The sequence below is a fragment of the Rhamphochromis longiceps genome, linkage group LG11 (assembly GCF_057381845.1).
Source record: "Rhamphochromis longiceps isolate RC_006_pf linkage group LG11, R_longiceps_female_GT1.1, whole genome shotgun sequence".
NCBI classification, from domain to species: Eukaryota; Metazoa; Chordata; class Actinopteri; order Cichliformes; family Cichlidae; genus Rhamphochromis; species Rhamphochromis longiceps.
The window spans coordinates 18,335,486-18,358,721 of NC_140567.1; the positions used below are offsets into that span (position 1 = coordinate 18,335,486).

A 23,236-nucleotide genomic window follows, 5' to 3' on the forward strand; every position below is an offset into this window, starting at 1 on the left:
CTCCATCTCTGATTTTTATTTACCCCCTTAAAAAACCAAAACAAAAAGCAGGGCGCTAATTAACGGTGACGCTAATTAATAAGGGGAAGTTAAAGTAATTGTGGATCAAGTGAAGTTCACGAAGCCGCGGCTACGGTACCCGGGGAGGAACAAACCTTATCTTCAAACAAAAGCGCGAACACGCTTTCACCTCCCCAGTCAGTCCGTGCGGATCGCGGCGAAGCGCAGCCTCATCACGGAGAACGGTGCTGAGAAAGAGAGAGAGAGAGAGAGGGGGGGGAGCGAGAGAGAGAGAGAGGGAGGGTGTGTGTGTGTGAGAGAGAGAGAGAGAAAGCCAGAGCCAGAGAGACGAGAAAGATAAAGGAAAGACAGACGGAACGATAGACTTGTGCGTAAAAAGTACTGGTGCCACCCTTCTGCTTCTTCTTCTTCTTCTTTTTTTTCTTTCTAAATTTCCATCAGACAAAAAGAAAAAAAATCCAAACCGGCTGCTTGGATGAACCAAAACCTATCGATCTGTCAGCACTACACCTGGATTCACTGACCAGCCGCACAGCAGGCATGTCCCGAAGGAAGCAGAGCAACCCCAGGCAGATCAAACGTAAGTTTCTTTTTATTTCCTTCCCTCTCTCCGGTGTGCTGCAGCCGCCACGGCGCGTCTCCGGGCTTATTAGACTTCGCAGAATATCGCTGTGATAGTGACCACACTGGAGCTGATTCAGCAGCGCTCAACTATCGACACCCATGTGTTGCCTTGTCACGGTCCATACGCTCCGGTCTCCCTCCGCTGTGTGTGTGTGTGTTTTTTTATTGTTAGTTTTTTTCAGAGGAGATGATTTCCAATCCCAAACCAACGGTTTGCTTCTCGCCGAAAAGTTTCAGCGCTTGCAAAGCAAAGTTGTAGAAAAATTGAGTTAACTGCTTGATGTTATTGCATCCCGTTATTCAGCCCCCTACTCAAGAAATGTGTGTGCATCACTTTGGCTAAATGTTGCGACTCTCCTAAGCTTTAGTAATTCAAAATTATAGGCCAGAAAGAATGAAGGTGCACCACCAGACTGGTGTAAAAGGCCAAAATGCTTTTGAATTGCATTACTAATATATATATATATATATATATATATATATATATAACAAAGTTTACTTCATATTCATATACATTCTTCATATTTAAAAAAAAAAAAAAAAGTGCACTTGTCACACACATTTATTTGCAGGTGTGTGTAAATAAATTGTCAGACTTAGATATCAGCCAGCAGTATTGATAAGTGTGCATTGTGGCAGTGCTGCAAAAGAGCAACTTTCTGTTTTAACTAAACAGAACTGTTTTCTTTGCTCTGAGGAAAGTGTGCAGCGCGCTTTACACACATTTCAGCTTTTGATGAAATTGTGTACAGCTTTTATTTGTGTTTGCATTTACCTGAGGGGATTTTAATAGCGCTGTGGAACTTCATGGCCTGCATGAATTTTGAAAAGTGTGTCGTATTTACAATGTGTAATTTTAGCTATTTAAGATATTTTTAATTAAGAGTTTTCTGTCATATATTTTCTGAATTTCTTAGATGATTTTAAAGCGCCTGAAATCATCCATTTATACACACACGCACGCACGCACGCACGCACGCACACACACACACACACACACACACATAGGCGGGTACATGGACTTAAACACATGTTCACCTGTGAAATACAGTAGTGTGTGTGTGTGTGTGTGTGTGTGTGTGTGTGTGTGTGTGTGTGTGTGTGTGTGTGTGTGTGTGTGTGTGTGTGTGTGTGTGTTCAATTTCTCCAGTGTATGCTGCTGTCGAAATGGCAGCAGACTACATGCTGTAGTTTGTAACATGGAAGTAGGATACTGTTTTGTCGACGGTTAGACTATAAGAAACAATGGTTGTGTGCCCATATGTAAGTGTGTGTGTTTGTGTGTGTGTGTGTGTGTGAAAGACAGAGAAGACAGAGCTCATATGCATGAATTCATGAGGGCATGTGCCTGTTGGTATACACGAGCGTTTTCTGACATTTGTACAACACAGATTCAGCAACAGAAGAGATTTTGTGTCGTCTTGTTTTCTGTTGACCTTTTAAATATTTTTGGGTTAAATGCAAAAATAAATTAAAACATATATTAAAAAAATAGACAAAGGGATCTGGGATTTATAAGCAACTCTAATTCTGGATTGTTCATTTAATTCCTGAACACTTACGTCACATCAGTTAATGAAAAATTGACCAGTTTAACGTGTTAAATATTTCAGTTTGTACTTTAAAGTGTGTTCTTTTAATTGTTTTGACGTATGGACCTAGTTTCTCCTCTTTAATGTTCAGAATACATCAGCTTCGCTATATCATTAACTTTCCATGGAAAATAAGCATTTTGCAGTGACATCATTTACATTTTCAAACTGTCTTCAACATCGCAGTGGTGGTGGTTGTGTTTTTGTCGGCATGCGCCACAAAATAAAAAATTAACATAAAAAAATTAACCAGAACCATTTCAAATCAACAAAGAGGCACGACAGTGTGTGACGTGACTGGCCCACTCAGTTTTTGGACCAATCCCATCGTGGCATCCGAATGGTTTTTTTTGTTGTCGAGCGAAGGAAGCCCAAACGCCAAGTGTGTTCCGCTTTCGTCACTGTGACCTGGCCTTTTTTTCTTTTCTTTTTTTTGGGCGAATTAGTATGTCATGTGTAAGATCTTGTTAATATGGAGCCAGAGTGCAGGCGTATAATCAAGCTTTTGGTTTGAAAGCAGAAAAGGTCACGAGGAGCCTAGATCCTCTCTCCCACCGCGGGAACTCTGGGGGAAAAAAAAAAAAAGGCCGAGGAGGCACTGCACGGAAAGTCAGCACAGACAGTCATTCTAAAGGACAAAAAGGTTGTTGGGCGCAGTACCCCCCCTCCACACACACACACACACACACACACACACACACACACACACACACACACACACACACACACACACACCCTTCCTGCATACATTGGACTGTTATCTAAAATTGTGATTTATGCAGTATTTTAATATTTTGCTTATTCTTTCCCCTTGGGTGCTCTCTGAGCGGTGATAAAAAGGCGATGCTGAAAGAGCACCATTAATTTGCTCCGATGACTGGGGAGATAAGGCCAGATAATGGGAAAGATAAGCAGAGAAGATATACCATCAGAAACCCGATTATTACCATTAAAATTCCAGCCCAGCAATCTGCAGCTGGCTGATAATTCCTTCTCCGTTTCCACCACTTTGGATGATAAGGCAAAAAATAGTCACTCAGTGCTCCTTGATTAGGCTGCCTGGATATCCCGATAATACAGTGATAAATTATGTATTTTCTCCTCTTGTTTTTTTTTCTCTGAAATGTTACATCTGATTTATATATATATATATATATATATATATTCCTCTTTCTGTATCCCCCTCCCCTTGTTGGCTTTCCAAGAAAGAGGGAAAAAAAGGCCTCTATACTTTTATTGTAATAATAGTTTGATAGAAAGAGGAGATAGTGGTGAAGGTGTTTTGTGTGGGAGCACATATCAATGTTATCAGCTCATCTCCTGGGGCCAGCTGCTAGCTGCTGTTGTTTTTAGCCTTATCACCCCGTGCCAATATGCCAATAAATTGCCCGGATTGTTAGTCGTTCCGAGGCGGGTCAGGAGAATATGACAGGAATGATGAAAATATCGCTGATGCTCTGCGGATTGCGATTAGCTGCTGTAATATGATGTGTGAATTCCACCAAGCTTCTTCCTCTGTCCTCTCTTCTCCCTCCCTCCTTTTCCCTCTGTCTTCCTCCTCCTCCTCTCCAACATCCCCCAACCCTCACCCCCCCCCCCCCCCCCCCCCCCCCTACTCCCCCCACCCTCAGCTCTCCCCGGCTGCCGCTGGTGTCCATACCTCTATTCGTAGTGAGAGGAGAAACATTTTGATGCTTAATAGGAAGGAAAGATATGAAGAGGCTGAATTGAAACCAGGCCCCCTCAGAGTAATTTTTCTGTAAAATTGGCCACCAGAGTTTCACGGCGTTAAAGAGGAATCTGGATGATGTAGGGAGCGTGCCTCCAACCACTGTTTATGGGAACATATTGAAGCACCCTCTGAGGCCACGCGTGGACATCTAATGTCAAATGTGCTTATTAAACTGACTTAGTGTTCTCCCTTTTTACTGCTGTCTTCCTCTGTATGGACCGTCTGAGAATTCATGTTGCCTTCCCTCTGTGCTCTTTTGCTCAGCACACGACCAGAATGAAGCACCGTACTGTAGTGATTACTGTAAGCTTGTATAGCACCTGAGTGGCAAGTGCACAAGTCCCCAGAGCTTACCACTATGTTATACTGTCATGATGCTTAATCTACTCATGCGATAGTAATCTTACACCCATAAAGCTGCACTCTGCAATAATGGTTGTAATATATTTTTCTTTTTTCCTCTTTTGTTTTTCTTTTTACCCATAATTCCTCATGGATAAAGTTGGAATAGGGATTAGTGATGCAGTGCTACATATTGCTCTCCTGGCCTATTTTCTTCCATGCATTGTCTTACTGATATAGCGTATTTGTCATTTTTCTGAGCTGTGAGACGAAACATATTTCATTTACCCGCTTGTGTGCAATTTGGTTGCAATTGTTCCTGACCTTTAACTTACTGCAAATCCAACACACTGTGCACAGAGCTTTTTGGAGTACTCTTAACATAACGCCTGCTTTTCTCAGCTAGTCGGCTTGAAACTGAACCACAGGTTCTCTGCTAGAGCTAGCAGTCTGCTTTTTATCACAGAAAGCATTTTTTCCCATCTCTGCTCTACAGTTAATCTCTCCAACTCCTTAGCATAAGGCCACTTTATGTAACGTCAGCATGCTGTTTATCATATCAGGTGACATTTCTATCTTTGAGGGGCATTTATCAGAGGCAGATTACACTAGTAAGGGATAAGGGGAGTGTTTACTGAATTGTCTGCCAACATCCTGTATCTGGATTTATGCGTATGTGTGTATGTTTGCTTGTGTATACATCGGTGCATGTACAGTATGCTTGACGAGCATGTGGTTACGCGCTCTAGCAGAAGGATTGGAGCTGTTAGCTTGATGTATTTGGGTTGCTTTTTTTTCTGTCTCTCTCGCACTAGTACAGACTCCTCATCCATATTTCCCACAACTGAGCTCAGCTTTGCTTTCTTGTATATGGAAAGCTGTGGAAGTTGTAGTATACGCTGCATTTTCACCCTTGGCCCGCAAATGCTGGCAGCTCTAGCAGTCAGATGTTTTGGGGGTGTAAAAATCAAAAAATGTTTGCATGCCAGCCTCCCTGTATATTTAAGGGTCTCCCTTTCATTGGGTGACAATCACGGCGTGTCTCTCGTGTTTCTCTTGTTGATTTCTGTCAGAAGAAGAATGGTTGTTGAATGCCAACTTTCCCTCAAACATCTGTTCCCTGCCAATAACAGCTTGCGCCGTTGCCTCGTCTTAGCTGAAGGATCCCCAATTGCCTCCTCACTTTTGACACAAAACAACAATGCAGATGAATGTCATCTCCTTTTAATGCTTTTTTTTCTCTCTCCCCGCACTCATTGTCTCTAAAGTAAAATTGCTTCTTGTAGCTCGAGAAAGTCTTTGTGCTCACAGCACTGCTGTTGCTGCTTATGCTACGGCTACAGGGAGAGGAACGCGTAGCAGCTTCCTTTATGTTGAAAGCATTGCCCTGTGATGTGTCGGATGAGCCGGGGTTGGCAGCCGATGGACTGCCGGTGCCTAATCCTGCCGTCTCTGTGGCTGTAGCCCGCGGTGCCTGGACAGCAGTGTGAAATGTGGGCAGGGTTGCTGCGAAGGTGGAGGTCACTTCCTCACACAGTTTCCTCTTTATCTTCCTCTTTCCTGAATTCCACTGCTATTATTCCAATAAGCGCTGGTTCAAACTGTCACCATTGTGTTTTTATCCAGGCACACTGACGGTCCCTGATGTGAGCGAGACGTTAATTTTAGAAATGTCCAAATCGGAACCACGTTGCACTAACGCTCCTGCCGTTCTTGGATTTCCTTTTTTTCTTTTAATTTCACATTTCACTCCTTAACCGTGTTGCTCTCCGGTTATTTAGATTTTATATCAATGATGCCCACTGAGCCCTCGGGTAACAATTGACTTTCAGCCTGCTTTAAGTTAATAGCCTTGTCTCTACCTTGTAGGGATCAATATTGGTATTAATTAATCACCATTATCAAGAGCAGGATCTAGTTCCATTTGTTGTTACATCAGCAAAATATCAATAGAGAAAGTGGACTCCCTGATCGTCATGGCAACTTCATCTCTTAGGTCAAAGAGAGTTTATCTTATCTTGCTGCTGAGAGTGGCAAACTGCTCAGGAATCTAGTTTAGACTCAAAGATCATCGATTTAAGCTTCTTCGTTTTTTTCCCTTTTCACCGCCGCCTTTTTGTTTCAGGAGAGAGGGTGGTGAAAAAAACCCAACAACAACAAGAGAAAGGCAGCATTCTAATCACAACAGAGATGTAAGATTTAAATATTGATGTCCAAAGGCCATTACAGCAAAGAGGGCCTCTGGTCTCGCTGTTGTTCAAGTACGTCCTTTTAAGACCCAGACAAAGCTTTGATTATCAGAGGTGTCACCGTGGAGTATGTCTGTATAGCTGACAGTGTGGGACTGCAGCGGAGATCAGTTTCCTGCAGCCACGACCGCAGAATGCTAACAGATCTCACTCCACATCCTGGTGTTTCTACAGGCCTCAGCATACAGTGTGTTTTGGGGAAATTGCTGTATGTGAGGCTCATTATATTGCAATAATGTAAAGCTGTATTAGTGAAGCGGTGTTGATGACTGATTTAGTCTTAAGAGCATTTGTTCAGATAAAATATGAACGTTCTCAAAATATTCTCAAATGTGAATAGTTTCAGACTTTCTCTGTCATGTGAATAATTTTTGATTTTAGATTGTTGGTGCAGCCAAAACAGGACTTATGAGGATGTAAATGTGTACTTTTTGTGACTGCCATTTTCTTCTGTTTCCACTGGAAAGACTGAGATTTACAAGTTATGTAGATTAGGCCATAACCAGTAGAGGAAGAAGTATTATAAGCTTTGAAGAAGCAATATTTTCAGGAATTGTTCTACATGGTTGTTCCATACTTTATGTTTTACTCATGGATCCTTGTGTAAGAATGTGTTTACTATCTGTCGGACGGGGAGGGTGGAACTTTCTTTTCCTTTTTTTTAAGCATGTGATGCTTTAATGTTGCCTACATTATAGGACACATTGTAACATGTGTTTTGGATGTAATGTGGATAGTAACGAGTAACCGAGTCAGCTTGAGCTTGTCTGAGGGTCTTACCTGAAATCTGCAATATTATATCTTGGTTCATATTTTTCCAGTAAGGACCTTTAACATTATTTTCAACCTGCAGTGAAGTACGAGCCTGGTGTACATACAGACTGCGGAGACTTGAGTGGCCTTGTTTGTATAGGAAGTTAGGTCTGGCTTGAGCTATTTAGGTAGCGACAGCTTGGGTGCTTGGATGTACCTCATCATGCTGCAAAATGCTCCTCAGGGTTGGAGCAGAGAGCAGGGGCACTGTCTGCTTCTTGCTTCTTTTTTTTTTTTTTCTTCCTCTTTTTTTGCCTCCAGGACACAATTGCCTCATTTAACATTCTCCATTTGGCCCCAGCCAAGAGGGGAAATAGCCAGGGTGAGTAAGAGAGGCCGCCACACATCATGAATTCTTCTTTCATTTAACTTGCACGGTCCCTTTTCACCTTGGAGATGCACATGGATCAGGAATGAAGATACTGCTCAATTAAGGGGATTTCCGAGGTTGCTTCTGAGGTATCGCAGTTATTTTTGCGCCGTGCCGAGGTTTTGATGTACCATTGATATGGATATTGGGTTCGTCACATTCATGTGATGCTTTGACATCTCCAGAGCTGGAAGAGAAGCAACTCTGCCACAGCAGCAGGAACTTGCCTTCTTGCCACATGCGAGAAATAAAGTCCAAGGGTGGAAACCTGTCAGTCTTCAATTCCGGGCACATAAATAACTTTTATGTGTCTATTAAGATTCTTTTTGTTTGTTTCAATTTAATTAGCTACAGCGAATCAAAACATTTTCATGGAATATGTCAAAATTGATAGCTGGGTTTTTGACTGAATCTTGGATGAGGGAAGGGAAAGAGAGTGCGCTTGGAAATGTGACTCACTCTTTTTTTGCAGCAGGCATTGTCACAGCATGTCGTCAGCAATATACAGTAAAATTATTAGCCAAAGCTGTGAGTTTGACTTGCCATTATGTAACAAAAAAATTCTTTCAGGAAATAAAACATAAATGAATGGTGATTTAATTAAAACAAAAAGGGGGTAAAAAGAATTAAACAAAGAGAAAAGAGAGCGCATAATGAAAGGGGATGATTTGGTGAACACCATTTCCAGAGAAGGATAGTAGCTGGCACACCAGAAAGTGACACCCTAATAGCTGTTCAGTCTAAATCTCTAGCTTGGCAGGAATTACCGGGGATGTGTTGGGAAAAGAAGCGAAGGAGGGGGGTTAGTGCGATGCAGAACTTTGCATCGGGTTGAAATGCACCAGGCTGTATAGTTAAGGGATAGGTGGCAACAGGGGATTAAGTAACAAGCTTTTCAGTTCAATTTGTACATCAGCATTTTCCCCCAGACGGACGGCACAAGACGCGCAGCATCTTAAGGGTTCGGTGGAAAATCGCTAATGACAAAGCTTTGTAAATAGATAAACAATTTGTGTCAAATATGCTGAAAATATAAAGCAAACTTCAAAACATGTTAATACTTTAAAGAGGCTGTGTTTTGATTTGCACCATCGCAAAGCTGGTTAAAGCTGTTGACAGCGCAGCTTACACATCATGTGATCAGAGGGCCGCATCTGCCGGCGTGTGATTAGTGGGGAGCGCCGCAGCAGAAGCGGGCAGGACGGGGCGATACGCTGCGGCTGGAGCAGGTTGATGACGATCGATCGCGTTTTACTGTAAAATCAGTTTTAAGAGCGAGGCCGCGCGACACCGGCCAGTGACGGAAGGGACGCCACGCCGCAAAATGCGCGTCTCTTATTATCTCCAAAGCGGGCTTTGTGAAAGTGACAGAGTAAACACCCAGAGAGAAATGCAGCTGCTATTATTTCACAATCAGCCAATTTTCTTTTTCTGTGTATTTCAGAGAGCGCTTATCTAGTAATTACTAAAAACTGTTGACACTGAGCAAGTGCTGTAGCCAACTCAAATGCCTTTTTTGTCTTATGATATCAGATTGGATTTTTATCTCGGGTTCACACAATCACGCATCCCTGAAAACCAAAGATAACTGCCTCAAACTCCTTATTTCCAGCATGAGTGTCGAATTAAGAGGCTCATTTTGAAAAGCTACAATCATTACATCCTGTGTTCATTTCTGTGGCGATAATATATTTTTTTTCCCTCCTTGCTTCTGGGATGTGTCTGTGAATCTCTGAGACATACATTTGACCATAATCAAGTTTTTTTTAAGCTTCAGAAACAGGATAACAACTGGGTCAGATGATAAGCTCCAGCAAAACAGGGAAGGGGAAAAAAAATCCTCCTGTGATAGACGAGGAGAAAATCTGATTGATTGATGTCTGCTGGCTTTGCCACCATCACAAGCCAGTTGACAGTTAGTTTTGGGATCAGATGATTTCACTCTTAAGATTGGGGTTGAGGGGAAGCTAGGCAAATATGAAGGACACAAAGGTCAATGGCTTCTCTCCTCCTCTCTGTATCTATCTCTCCCTTGCAATAGCTTGCTTTGACAAACTGTAATATGTTGCTAAGCTTTGTGGCAGCAGGACACATGGTCATAGTTTGTACAGTAATATCCTATTGCCAGTAATCTCACAAGGAATGATTGAAAGTGCTGGAGGAATCTGGTACTAGCAGAGACCCGTTGACATCATCAACTGCTGTGGACTGGCACATGTCTCCTGACTTGTTTGAACTGAATTTTTCCATGGGATTGAATAAGTTAAACAACAGCTTTGACTCGAAGTGAATCTGTTATTGTAAGCGGGATCTGATAAGGTGGCACCATATTACCAGTTTGTATAGCAAAGAGGCCAAAAATGGAATCGCCGGCGAGTGTTCTTCTTTGTGGTTTCGGGGGGAAAAAAGGCGAACATGGAACGGTGACAAAGGATGATTGGATGCATATTGTAAATAAACACCCAAGTCTTTCACTACCCCCCTCCCAAACCAACCCCCTACCCCAACCTCATTCTCAGACACTCTCTAAAGATGTTCCATCCAATATTTCATCCGCTCTTGCTGTTTAGATCACATATCACTCGGGTTGCTCTGGAGTTGACCCCTTTGCGGAAAAAGAACAGTAACACTTGGATCAGATTTAACCAAGACAAACCCAGAATAGGCCGTAATATCGCCAGTGTTTGTCATCTTCTTCCTTTTAGCCATTGTTACCGAGCTGAAATTTAATAAGGCGGGAGTTGGGAGCCCTCGGTGATGTCTGTGATATTTAATAGGAGGCCTCAGTTCCTGCGAGGGCCCTTCTCTAATAGTCATAACAGACATGTCCATTAGCTTTGTGTGGGTCTGCTTTCAAGATCAAGGTCTCACTTGTAATGAAGTGGCTATGCAAATGCAAGTCAAATTCTACTATTGTGAATCACTTGTTTTAATCAAGTTTTCACTGAAAGAAACGCGGGGCCCATTCAGAGCCACTAACCAAACAATAAAAAAAGGATAATCCGAAGACAATTCCCATCCAAATGGAACCGGACATCATTTAGGGGAAGAGACAACAACTCTTTGTTTGTTTGAAGTGGTTGATATGACAACCTTCTTGTCAAAGACTCAGGGTGAATAAAAGGGATTTGTAATTACCATAATTATCTCTTATATGTTTTCACCTAATGATGTCCATTAAATGGCTGAGGCTTCATTTAGAGGCTGCCTTGCTGTAGGTTGGCATAGACTCATAATACAGCATGTTACATTTCACAGCGCACAAGTAATGAACTTCTTTCATCGCAGATGTTTATCGTGCAGTGCTTCTGGGGCGAAAAGCCAATATACTTCAGCTTTTTGTTACAGTTGGATTATAACAATTCTCATAGTTCCCACTTATCTTTCAAATTTTCTCTACATGTGATATCAACCCAATTGGCTTCATGTCTAAACAGGATGGCTCTCTAATCTAGACCGCTGTTCGTTTCATGTAAAACATCTCATTTTGTGGCTTAGGCTGGTGGCTGTCTTATCGTTACATAATTCGCTGCCCTCTCCGTGATTCTTCTTTGTGGCAATTTATTTAAATTCCCCCATGTTTATATATTTCCTGTCTCTTTTCATTCCGAATGATTGCCTTTCATAAGCTCAAAGGCTCATCTTCAAGACATTTGGTAACTTTACAGATATGAATTCACAGTAGGGATAAAGAAGGGGTGGGATGGGGGGCTATTTTGATGGAGAGCAGAAGAAGAGGGAGGAGTGTTAGTGCATGTCCGTCTCTGTCTCGAGGCCTGAATCCAGAGGTTGAACTAACTCTGATCTGCAGTACAGATATAGCGCTCTTAACCGTGCACACCTCACCAGGTACAGTGTTTGAGAGACCATGGCGGAATACGTGTGTGCTGTTCTGCTCCGGCACTAAGGCCCCTCAGTCCTGCATGTGGCTCCGCTCCTGTGGTTGCTTTGGTCTTTGTCTGCCACCTATCAGCATATCAGCAGTGTCTCTGAAGCCCAGTTGTATAATGCACCATTTATGGCTTTGTGGAGGGAGATGGCGGTCGGGCGGCGGAATAGCTCCAGGCCTTCCCTTCAGTGAGTGGATTAACGGCGGCCTGCTTTAGCGCACTCTACCGCGGTGTGAAATCGGCCCCGCTTCGCCGCCGAGACTCTCTCTCTCTCTCACTCTCTCTTTTCTCCCTCTCTGTTTCCTCACCTCCATGCAAAGCCTCTCCCAGCCATCTGTGAAATGTGGAAACTCTGTGTCTAAGTTGAGTTCAGATCCCATCCCCTCCGTCAAGCTGAGGCCAGGAAGCAAATGGGCAGGCAGTCGGCGGCGGGGGTTTTGCGGGTGGGCGGGTGGGTTTGGTGGGGATGAGTAGGAGGAGGAGGCTGGTGGTGGTGGTGCTGGGGGGGGGATCAGCTCACTGATGTCGTGCCGCGTGTGCAGGAACCCTGCCTGTTCTCCGCGGGCGAGTTGGAGGAGGGTCCAGGCCTGGGTGCCGGCCGAGAGATCTCTGGTTCCTGCTTGCAGGTCCAAATCCCCCCTCTGTGTGTGTCTGTGTGGAGGCGAGGTGGTGGCACAGCTCCCCTGAGCCCCTGCCCAGTCCTTTGAAGATAAGATGGTGATACAGAGTCCCTTTCGGTACGTCGCTAACCGATGGTCTTTGTGCGACACACATGCCTCTCTCCGTCGGGGCCTGCAGCTAAAACACCTATGGTCTTTACTGAAACGAATTGGCCGCACGGCCTGGGGTCAAATTAGATTATGAATGGCTGACAGAATCCTAGATCATATGTTTAGGATATTCCATTTTTTTTCACCATTTTCATGCTGATAAGGTACAGTTCTGCTGTGGCTGATATTGTATTTCTATTTGATTTCCCTCCACTGAGAAGAATCACTTTCAGAATTGTCCCCATACTCTCTGCCGCTGACTTAATTTTTTTTTTTTTTTTTTCAGTTTTCCATGGCAACTAGTTGTCATCTTAACTCTGCTGATTTCTCTGCTATCTGGTGCTGTATTGCTCTTGATCATGACAGTTTTTTAAACATGCTTCTCCTCTGCATTTATAACCACATTTTGTGGCACTCACAGGCCAATTCTCCCACTTCTGGCTCTCAGCACCAGCTTTTCACAAGAGCGCCCATCATAATCAGGCTTTTGAATTATGAACTCAATATTCCCTTTACTCATTTTTTTCCTCTATCCTGTGACTTTGGGGTTCAGATCTGTGCATAATGTCTTATGATTGCATGGCATTATGGTGGTTTTGGAAAGCCGAGCGGAGGTCCAGCCACGCATCATCTTTCCATAGACAATGTGGATCTCTGTGTTTCTCTGAGCTCATCAGGGATGGGGCGTTGATTGCTTTTTGATACCCCTCCAATGTGGATGAGGTCCTGCATACATCAGCTAATTAGAATGTACTTACAGTGTGTGTGCTTTTTGTGTGACAGACCCCCACAATTGTCATCAGATCCTCAGCCCAAGTGCTCTAACCACACTCGATGAAGCCTTTATCAAATTCAAAAGAAAAGCTATACAGTGCAGAGCTGGGGCTTGGCCATGTGGGGGTGAGGGTTGTGTGCGCACGCGTGTGTGTCTGTGTCTGTGGGTTTTCATGTCAGAGAAAAACAAAACACTAAAAATGAAAAGAGACTGCACAATGACAGGAGTTATTGCAGTAAATTCGACTTTAAAAGCCTCTTTATATACAGCAAGTACAAGGAAAATCTAATGACAGCTGCTGTATGTAAGCTATAAAAAGATGAGTATGTAAGAGAAGAAACCTTCCTCCTACTGTTCCAGCCCAAGTCGAACATACTGGAGTTAACTTCATCTCACTGTAGTTATTGTTGGCCGCTTTGCTAGAAGCCCTAAATGGATGGCACAGCAGTAGGAGGGAAGTTGCAGCAGCTAATTAGGCTTCACAAATTAGTGAGTGGTATCATTCTGTGCACCTTGATGATATTAGAGTTTTTACAGGGAAAGTTTTGCCGTCGCCTCACTGGCTTTTTGGGCTGCAGGGTTTTTTTTTGGAAGACTGTATTAGTCAGGCGCCAACAACACCTAGTTTACCCCCTCTCTCTGCCTCACACACTCACAGACTCTCCAGCTAGTCTCACCAAATGCTTTAGCCCATGCTATGATCTGAAGGTGCTGGGGCGTCGCTATATATTTCATAAAGGCATTCTATTACACCCCCATGGCTCGTGGGGAATGGTACACTGTGGTCTAGTCCCCAGGCAGCTGAGAATAAAGTGTAGGACGTGGCACTGGAACAGAAATCTAACTGCTGTTTCTTCAGGTAATCTTGACTTGGATCTTAATTCCAATAAAGTGTTATTTTTTTTCACAGCATAAGCCAGATCCAAGCAAGAACACTCCACTCGGTATTTCTTGCAGTTACACTTTATTGAATATCATTTCAGATAAGAGGTGTAATCCTTTGGGGCGAAGTGATGTATATTGACCAGCTCAATGATAGCGATACAGTGCATGTCTCTGATGTGAAAGTGGTAAATAACGATTTGTGTCATCGGCTCAATCATATGTGGAGGAATATTGAAAACTCTCCTTATTTTTGTCAGTTTCCAACTTTGCCTGAATATTTCAAGGAATGTAGAAAGCTATGGTGGGTAGGTGCTGCACTGGTGCAGAGATTTGCTCACATGTTGTCTGCTGACAAGGTGGAAGAAGAATTCACATTTTACACAAATCCATTATAAAGGTAGTTTTCAGAAACTTTTCTGTTCAGTTCAATTTAACTCAATTTTATATATATAGCACAAAATCATAACAGCAGTCGCTTCATATTGTAATGTAAAGCCCCTATAGTAATACAGAGAAAACCCCAGCATATAGACAGCCCCTTATGAGGAAGCACTTGGTGACAGTGGGAAGGAAAAACTCCGTTTTAACAAGAATAAACATCCCACAGAACCAGACTCAGGGAGGGATGGCTGTCTGACAAGACCAGAAAACATCACTTCATCAGAACTGCCTGTGTGTATTTTGACTTTACAGCATAAACAAACTGGATTCAGCTATAAGTTGATTATCCTCTTTTCCCCCTCCTATTAGGCCCTACATTGTTTACACACCGGTGGTGAAACAGCTTTAGACAACATAACTGCAGAAACCTTCCTTGTCAAATGAAAATGGGTCTAATTTTGCAGATTTTTTTTTTAGACATCCTTAGAAAGTAACTTCAAAATATGTTTAATTTCACAATGGAGGAAGATACAGTGTTTACAGTCTTGCATTGAAATGCAATCAGGAATAATAAAGCTGCTATTAGAAGTCAAACTCGAACAGAAAGTGGGGATTTTAAAAATCATTACACTGTGGTCTTATATCACCCTGAGCAGTACCACGTGAGCTGGACGTTGTGTTCATCAGCACAAACATATTGGGATGGCACAGTTTCTTTAACAGTGTGTCGCTGTGCTTATCAAGTAACTGGAGGTTTAAGTGTGATGCTATAGAGAGGAAGGCTGGCATGCTAATAATAGCCACTGCAGTCTGAGTAAAGGTTAGCTGTGTTCCACCACAGGAGATGTTTGCTTTGGTACAAATTTTCAGAATTTTTATTTAATCATGTAACTGGTTAAATTTAGTCATTTCAATGCAAAGAAGTGACTTTATTTGTGTTTGTAGAGAGCTGCTGTTACAATAATTATTAGCTTTGGCTGCCAGCCGCCAACATCAGGAGAAGCCCATTGTCTTGCTGCGAAGTGTGCTGGAGTTCAAGCAGTGAGCCAGGTCACTCGGGTCAATACCACACTGCTACAGTCTCACCTCTCAGAGTGACTGGGTTTCTTCCATCAGCAGAGAGCAGCCCTCGTTGCTCCCACACGGTTCATTTCATCAGGGTCTCTTTTATCTTGACTGCCCAGGCCCGTGACCCCTGAGCACTGATAGTCCAATAACAGTGCAAGAGAGCATCACCGGGGCATTGTGGAGACTCAAACAGAACTTAACTGGGTTAAGTTTTCTCTCCCATTAAATTTAGTGTGTGTTGTGTTTGCATGTGCGTGTGTGCGTGCTGGTGCATTGATTTGCTGACCTGCATGTGTCTCTTGAACTGTCTGAGAAAAGTTCAGTTTGAAAACTTCAAACAGAGTTTACTGGAAGGGAACATGAATGGTGACAGATTTAGCATGAAATATGTATCATGAATGAAATGCAAATTTATATTTGAAGCTTTTTAAGGAAAAAAAACAACATATAGAATATGCCAAAAGCTGCGGTGGAGCTAACACATCTAATTCTAAAACAGAAGAAAGAAAGGGCCGGCCGTTAACGCTCAGAACTGTTCAATTTCATGAGCCCGCAGAGAGGGCCGTGTTTACGTTTCTTCGCACAGAAGAAGAGAAATGAATGCTCTGGGTTGCCTGTAAAGACAAACATGAAAGGAATCACCAAGAGTTCTTTAGGCCCTTTCTCTTGTGTTGTGTGTAATGCAACTTCTTTACTGCCTAGGTAGTCTCTCCCATCTGACTGCCGTTTGAAGTCAGCAGAAAGTCGACAATATTTGCTTTTCAGCAATTCTCGCCCACTGTGTCTCTCTGTTGCTTTTGAAAGTGTGACCAGTATGGAGTCTCTATCAGTTCACTTCTTGGAAGAAATGGCTCAAATTGGGCGTTTGGTTCGCTGGTGGATTGATGATGAGGTCCTTGCATATGAAGGGCTCATTGTTGTGCTGGGGGAGAATGTGATGGACAGCTACAGGTGATGGTGGCGGAGCAGGGGGAGGAGGAGGAGGAGGAGGAGGAGGAGACGGGCAGTAAAAGGGGGGGAGGGAGTTGGATGGTGCAGGGAAGCCAGACTGGCCTATTAGGGAGTGGCAGATAGCCTCAGCTCAGACCTGCTGGGGTGTGATCTCACCAAAGAAACCAGAACGGGCCAATCTCTGTCATAACTCTCAACCACCAAAGAAAAGAAAGTTAGAGAGACTGAGCAGAGGGTTTGACAGATAGAGAAAAGAGGAAAGTCCAGACAGCGCCAGGAATGCAAACACGTTTGTGTTAAGAAGTCTTCCCCCCCTTGTCTTTTTTTTTACCCTGGGCACAGCATCCATCCATGCATCCACTGTCTTCTGCTTATCCAGTTCAGGGTCCTCCTTTTTCCAATTTGATGAAGGAGGAAGAACATGTAACAAATAAAACATCTGACCAATCGTTTATTGACAGCTGTTAATAGTCAATCACTATGGAAGCACCAGCATCTGGTGCTCAATCTATGCTTCTTCTCCTGTGCTTCCCCTTAATCAAGCTCCCTCTATGCTCTGCCATTAAGCCGCAGAATTTAGAGGAGCAGTTCATTTCCAGTACACTGTACATACTGTTTTCCTGCTTGAGAAATTACATCCTTTGTGGATTTGAAGCACAGAGTGCTATTTCTAATGGCATTATCCAGCGGTTGCGTGTATGAAAGCCGCTCCTTCTCTCCAGTGGAGGTGCGTGTGGGTGGGTTAGAGGGGGGAGCCTGCGAGGCTGCTGAGACCCCCGGCGTTATCAGCACCAGATGCAGGTTGACTTCAGACTTTCAATGGAAGGTAAAGAGAGAGAGGAGGGAAATTAATGAGAGCCATAAAACTAGCAGGATAAATAATTAGCCAACTGGTCCTGAGATCCATCCCTTCATTTGCAGCTGCAAATAAATACCCACATGCAAAGTTTTGTGTGTGTGTGAGAACTAGCCTGATGCTGTTAGCTGTGGTTATATGCATGTTTGCTTTTTTTAAGATCCAGATGTTGTCGATTTTTCTGCGTCCTCCCACCTTCATTTTTCACATGTGTCTGAGTGACGGGGTTCCTTCTGCCTTGCCATTGATAATTGGCTTGGACCAGTGGCTCCTCTAAATGTGTGAGGCACAGACAAACAAGCAAAAAAAAAAGGTCTATTCAGCTGTCATAGCATACTTCATAAATCATCTGGATGAGAGAGTGTCATATTCGTGTCCACTTTTTTCTTGGGCTAATCAGAAGGACATAATGTTGCTTGTTTACTCAGGTCTGATGTTGCCTAGTTGAGCTTCTAAAAAAAATGAAGGAAGAGAGTGGGGTGTGAAACACTTTGCTTTGTGCAGATACTCAAAGCACATTTATGTCTAACAAGTGATGTCATCTGACTGAACTGATTGCTCCTTTGCTGTGTCCTCGTCAGGATCAAAGCTCATTTTTGCTGCATTAGAGGACACTTTGTGCCAGTGTGCTGTGTGCCGATCAGCGGTGTTTACATGCAGTTCACTCCCCGAGGATTTCGTATTATTGTTGTCACACTGTATGGAGCGCAGCCACTCGCATTGTTCTAATACACCAGCGGTAGATTTGAAAAGAGCTGAGCAATCACTGAAAGACTTACATTATCCTGCGGTCTTTGATCGCTTTTCCGTTTGTCTGTGCTAAGTAATCTTCCCCTCTAATCTCTTTCACAGATATAAATAAACAAGTAATGCTCTAAATGAGAGGGAGCACACGAGTGAGCATCCAGAGGATTATGGTAATTTGTGGATAAACAGAGGTGGGTTTTTTTTAAAGTGACTTTTCTTTATTAGAAAAGTTGCTTCTTTAAAGAAATAATCTGTTTCCAGCCCAGTAAACCCGGAGAAATCAATCAGTAAATTGTAGTCTGCACGATGAAGCGATGACGTTTTCATTTACTTCTCAATAAGGTTTGCCTTCGTGAATGTCGAATTCCCCTGGGAATTATTTAGATGATCTCGATTTCCAAGCGTTTGCTCGCCACTGATTTAAAGTTCTACTGTAAATAAAAGCACTAAACCGCAAATACCTTCCAAATCAACGTGACCATATTGCAGATTGATTTTCGGACTTTGCTCTTTTTTTTCTTCTAATCTCTTCCAACTTGACATTTGGAAAGTCAGAAATCAATTATGTCTCCTTCCCAAATGAAAGGCGGAAAAAAAACTAGTATATGACTTTAAAGTCAGCCTAGCTCGCCTTTGACACGGCGCATTACAAAGGGAAAGGAAAATCACACTGCATACCTGATCCATAAAAAAAAAGCCTTTGAAATGGATTGCTGGGTGGGATCCAGTCTGGCACAAGTCATGGCATTGATGGCACAGCCCCTGGGCGCGCGGATACTTGGCCCGGACAAGACGGTTGCTGGGACCATATCAGTGGGCACTGGCCCATCCTCTGGGAGCTCCTAAGCCATGCCGTCTGAAGAAGAACTGATGGGGTTGGCAGCACATATGGGCATGCTACGGGGTTTATTTCAGTCAAAAACAGCCCGATGTTATCGCCTTCAGTCACCAATGCAGCGGTATCACCGAAGCTTAGAGAAACGATGGGGCATCGCAAGAAATTAAAGAAAACCCATCCTGCTGGGGATTAACTTGAAAATAGAAACTTTTTCCCTTTGTTCCACCTGCACTGCTTTTAAATCTTAGGTGCTCAAATCTAATTGTGTGCCACCATTTCCGCCCTACACGTTGTGTTCAGGTGACAATTTGTTCCAGCTAATTGGAAATGTTGCGTGGGCCCTGCCTGCGCCGAGCGTCAGCCTATCATGAATGACACTGATGTGATAAACATGGATTCCACTGGCTGCCGCTGCTTTTCAAGCCAAGACAGGAAGTTGACAGCTGCAACAGTTTTCAGAAATAGTTAGTTGATAACCATCCACGGGGTAATGAAACTTCCACCTTTGATGAGAAGTTGAAACGAGACTGTTTCACTGTTGGCTTGGCAGAACATTAGACATGGCTGCGAGGCAGGCAGAGGCCGACGAGGGATCGAGCCGTTTTAATAGGGCTCATCCAGAGGTGACGAGAGCACTGCATGCACTGAACTGGAGGTGTGAGCCGGGGCTGCCAGTACATATCTTTTGTCTTTCATTATCTTTATTTCCTTATTATTTTAAATGGCCGGTGTGTGTGTGTGTGTTTTTTTTCTCTCCACTAGAAGCTTTTTTGATATCCATTTAGATTGGGGCTTCATTAAAAAACCTCAGACAATGGAGTGACTTCTAATTAAGAAGCGCCGCATCTGGCCCCTGGCACCCTATCCCGTTGTTCCATCTATTTTGCTGGGGAGAATTCATTTGTTTCTTAATTAAGAAAAACACCAATAGCGTGAAAAATCTGCTTATGGTACCTGAATCCTAATTAGTTAAATAGTGAGGGGAAGGGGAAAACACATTCCAGTAGCCCTAGAAATGAACTCAGAGCTGATAAAAATGAACTAACTAGCCTTGCATAAATCGAAGCTGGGGAGAAAGTGTACCATCATTATGGCTAAGACAATATGCAAACTATCTTCAAAGAAATCAAATTGCCGGAATGTTTTCATTTGCATGTATTAACCATTAACATAATGAGGAGAAGTGACATTGGACCCGGATTGTGTGTCTGTTCGGATTGATAACTCTGCTGCATCTGCAAATAGTCTCCTCTGCAAAATTATGCTAGCAGTCAAATCAGTGCTGAACTGTGGAGGGAGAGGGAGAGTGATGGAGAGAGAGAGAGACAACACATGGATGGAGAGGGGGGAGAGACAGAAAGAGAGCAAGAGAGAGAGGAGAGTGGAGGCTTTTGCTTTTTTCGTTTTATCAGGGAGCTCAGTGCAAACCTGCTGCAGTGTTGAATCGGAGCCATCATCCTCTGACAGCTATCCTTAAACAGGAAGGTGCCGCGAGTCATTGTCTCTAAGGCTCTGCGGAAAGCTGCTCTGTGTGTGTTTTTGTGTGTGTGTGTGTGTGTGCGCGCGCGTGTGTGTGTGTGGGGAAGGTATGGGTTGGGGGGTGGGGGCACAGAGGATGTGCCCATGTGGCTGCTAGCTAGAGACAGACCTCGAGTGGGCACACTTCACACTCCTCACCCCCACCTCCTCCCCCTACCCCAAAACCGTCTCATACATATCGGACACATGCACGCACACGCCTGCACGCGGGGCTCGTGTGTACACGTGTCACCCCCACCAACACCAACACCGCTATTTCCAAAACACACACACATCTGAGTGCTTCCAGGATACCAAAGGCTCACTTATCTGTTCCGCAAAGACTTACCATGTCCCACATTGGTGAGTTGTGCGGGCATCCGGCCAAAACCACTGTGCCCCCCCCCCCCCCCCCCCCCCCAACCTCCCCACTGCAGGCGTCATGCAAAACACTGAACTTGTCTTCAATATTCAAAATAATTTTTCCAACATGCTATTTCCCAGGATCAGCCTCTTAGGTCAAATTATTCAATTAAGTGTCTGTTTATTACTGATACCAAAGCTGGGTGGCGGTTCTACTTATCACCTTTTTTGCAGATTGGTGTTCTTGCAGAATACCACCATAAAGATTGCCTTGGCTGTAATTAAAATGGCACAGAGACAAATTTGGCGCAGGGCTAAAGACATGGGGAAATGAAGGAGGTAAGAGGGTGGGGAGGGGGTGGAATTGCAGGGGCTACGTTCTGTCATCCGGTTGGGAAAAAGTTGAGGATGTGCAAAGTAGCGAAATTGCCATCGAGGGCACTACAGTATGCCACAAAGGAGCAGGTAGGAGAGAAGAAACGCAGCCTTGCTGTGGCGTTGTTGTCGCCGCCGTGCGATTGCGTGGAGGGAGCGGTCAGGGAACGAGGCTGCTCTCCAGTGGGTTTGACTGAAGCGAGCAAACAGGAGTCGGCGGTTGGTTTGTATGGCAGAGCTGATGCTGTTCAGACGTCCTAAACGCCAGCCGGGCTCGCATCCATCCACGGGCCTGTGTGTTTGATGAGCTATTGGCAGGCTGTGGGGACACGTGTTCCCGTGCCTCGTGGCAAACATACCTTTCACCGTCTTTGACTCCACCAGTCTGTGTGACTTCTCGGGGAAAAAAAATATGAAAGAAATCAAAGCGCCAATAAGCTGAGGGGTGTTAAGCCAGAGAGGAAGGGTGGGGGGGGGAGAAAAAAAGAAAAGAAAGACCTGAGCGACTTTGGATTTTGACAGAATCTTCATGTGCTCTCTGACAAAAATTTGCATTGTTATCGCAGATAACTGGTGATGTTTTTACTTGGTTGTACATTTTTGTGAAATATGTAAAACGTAAACCGAGCCTCTAACGATTCCCTTAATGACGCGGATCTCGCTTTTCTCCCCCGAATCGCGTCTTAGCGGGCTTCTCAGTGCAGAATGTCTGATATCTGAATATTAAAAGGGAGTTTCAAGCTCATCTGCAAATGTGATTTGCACATATCACACTTCTGCAGTCGTCAAGCTGCTTCATCGCCAAGCTTCTGAGCAAAGAAGGCTGGGGAGGGGAGGGACGAGGGGGGGAAAAGAAAGAGAAAGATGCACATATGGGTTGCTATTGATGTATTCCATATCTGACCTAATTTAAATCCCTGCCAACAAGCTCATATGCATACTGTACATTTGCTAAATTACAGAGTGTAAACCTTGCCTTCTCACGGAGACAGGTGTAAACATCGATGTTGTCATAATGCACCCGCAGTAAATATGATAATCACGCGATCCTGCAATAGAGCACAAAATAATTTGGACATCATTTTGATGCCTGAGGGGCCCAGGGGAATGGCCTCCAGAACGAAAGGTGGCCCATTGACATGCTATACACGCCAAGATATAATTATGGCTGCCTGTCTTTGTTCCTCCCAAGCTTCCTCTCAGAGCACTCGTAATTTGCTTGTGATATTTTGCTATTCTTTACGATTGAGTTATTCTCCGTGGACTCGAGTATTACACGGGTGTAAATGAAGATGCAAAGAACTTGCTCTCCTGCCAAATTCCAAAGTTAGGAAAGTCTAAGTTTAATATCGAGGCAGCCAAGCCGATGCTGATGGGAGGAAGTCATTTTGCAAAAGCCCGATTTGAAATTTTATTTATGGGAGGGGGGGGGATCCTGACACGTGACGATTTTTTTGGGTGCCTGCCCCGAGTGTCATCTCTGGCTATCTGTGTGGGACTTTGCTGATAATAAGGGGCAACGCTAGAATATCTTTAGGGTATGCAGTGTGTCGAGCTGCGGTTTGTTGTCATGATAATCCCCTCATTTGTAATGTTGGGATCAGCAGGTTACGCCTCTCCACTTGCCTGCCATGTCAAGGCTCGGGACTGGCGAGGTGGATTGTCATTTCTGAAGCAATATTTTGACAGCGCCTTCACTTTGCTCGTACGCTGCGGCTCAAAGGTCAGAGCTGTGCCACTTCCATTTACTGTGTGTGAACACAATCCCTGAGGAGTGCAGCGCTCCACTTCTCCCTCGCACGTAGTCGTTCTTTCTGCCTCTCACCATTTAACTCACTTGTTTTAGGAGATAGATGTCAGGGCTAGGCCCACACAGGGGTTTATAGTGGGTCTGAAGCTCCCAAATTGAAGGCCAATTACAACTTATAAACCTTTTATAATAGAGTAAATGGAAAAAGGCAGCTCTGTTCAGTTTACCTCACTGTGATGCCTGATTTCCCTTACTGCCATCTCTCCAATTAGAGTTTCGTAAAGACAGCCACCGCTCCCTCAGTCAGCGCTGGTCTTGCCTGCCTC

General features: G+C 44.0%; 1 protein-coding gene across 1 annotated transcript in view; it reads left to right on the plus strand.

Moving 5' to 3' along the window:
* The first annotated feature begins 218 nt into the window (after nt 1–218).
* The window catches only part of zfpm2a (zinc finger protein, FOG family member 2a), a 120,113-nt gene continuing 97,095 nt past the window's right edge, over nt 219–23,236 (plus strand). The window contains exon 1 of the mRNA XM_085422588.1: nt 219–601. Within this exon, the coding sequence (XP_085278714.1) occupies nt 562–601 (40 nt within the window). The 5' untranslated portion in view covers nt 219–561. The remainder of the gene's footprint in view (nt 602–23,236) is intronic.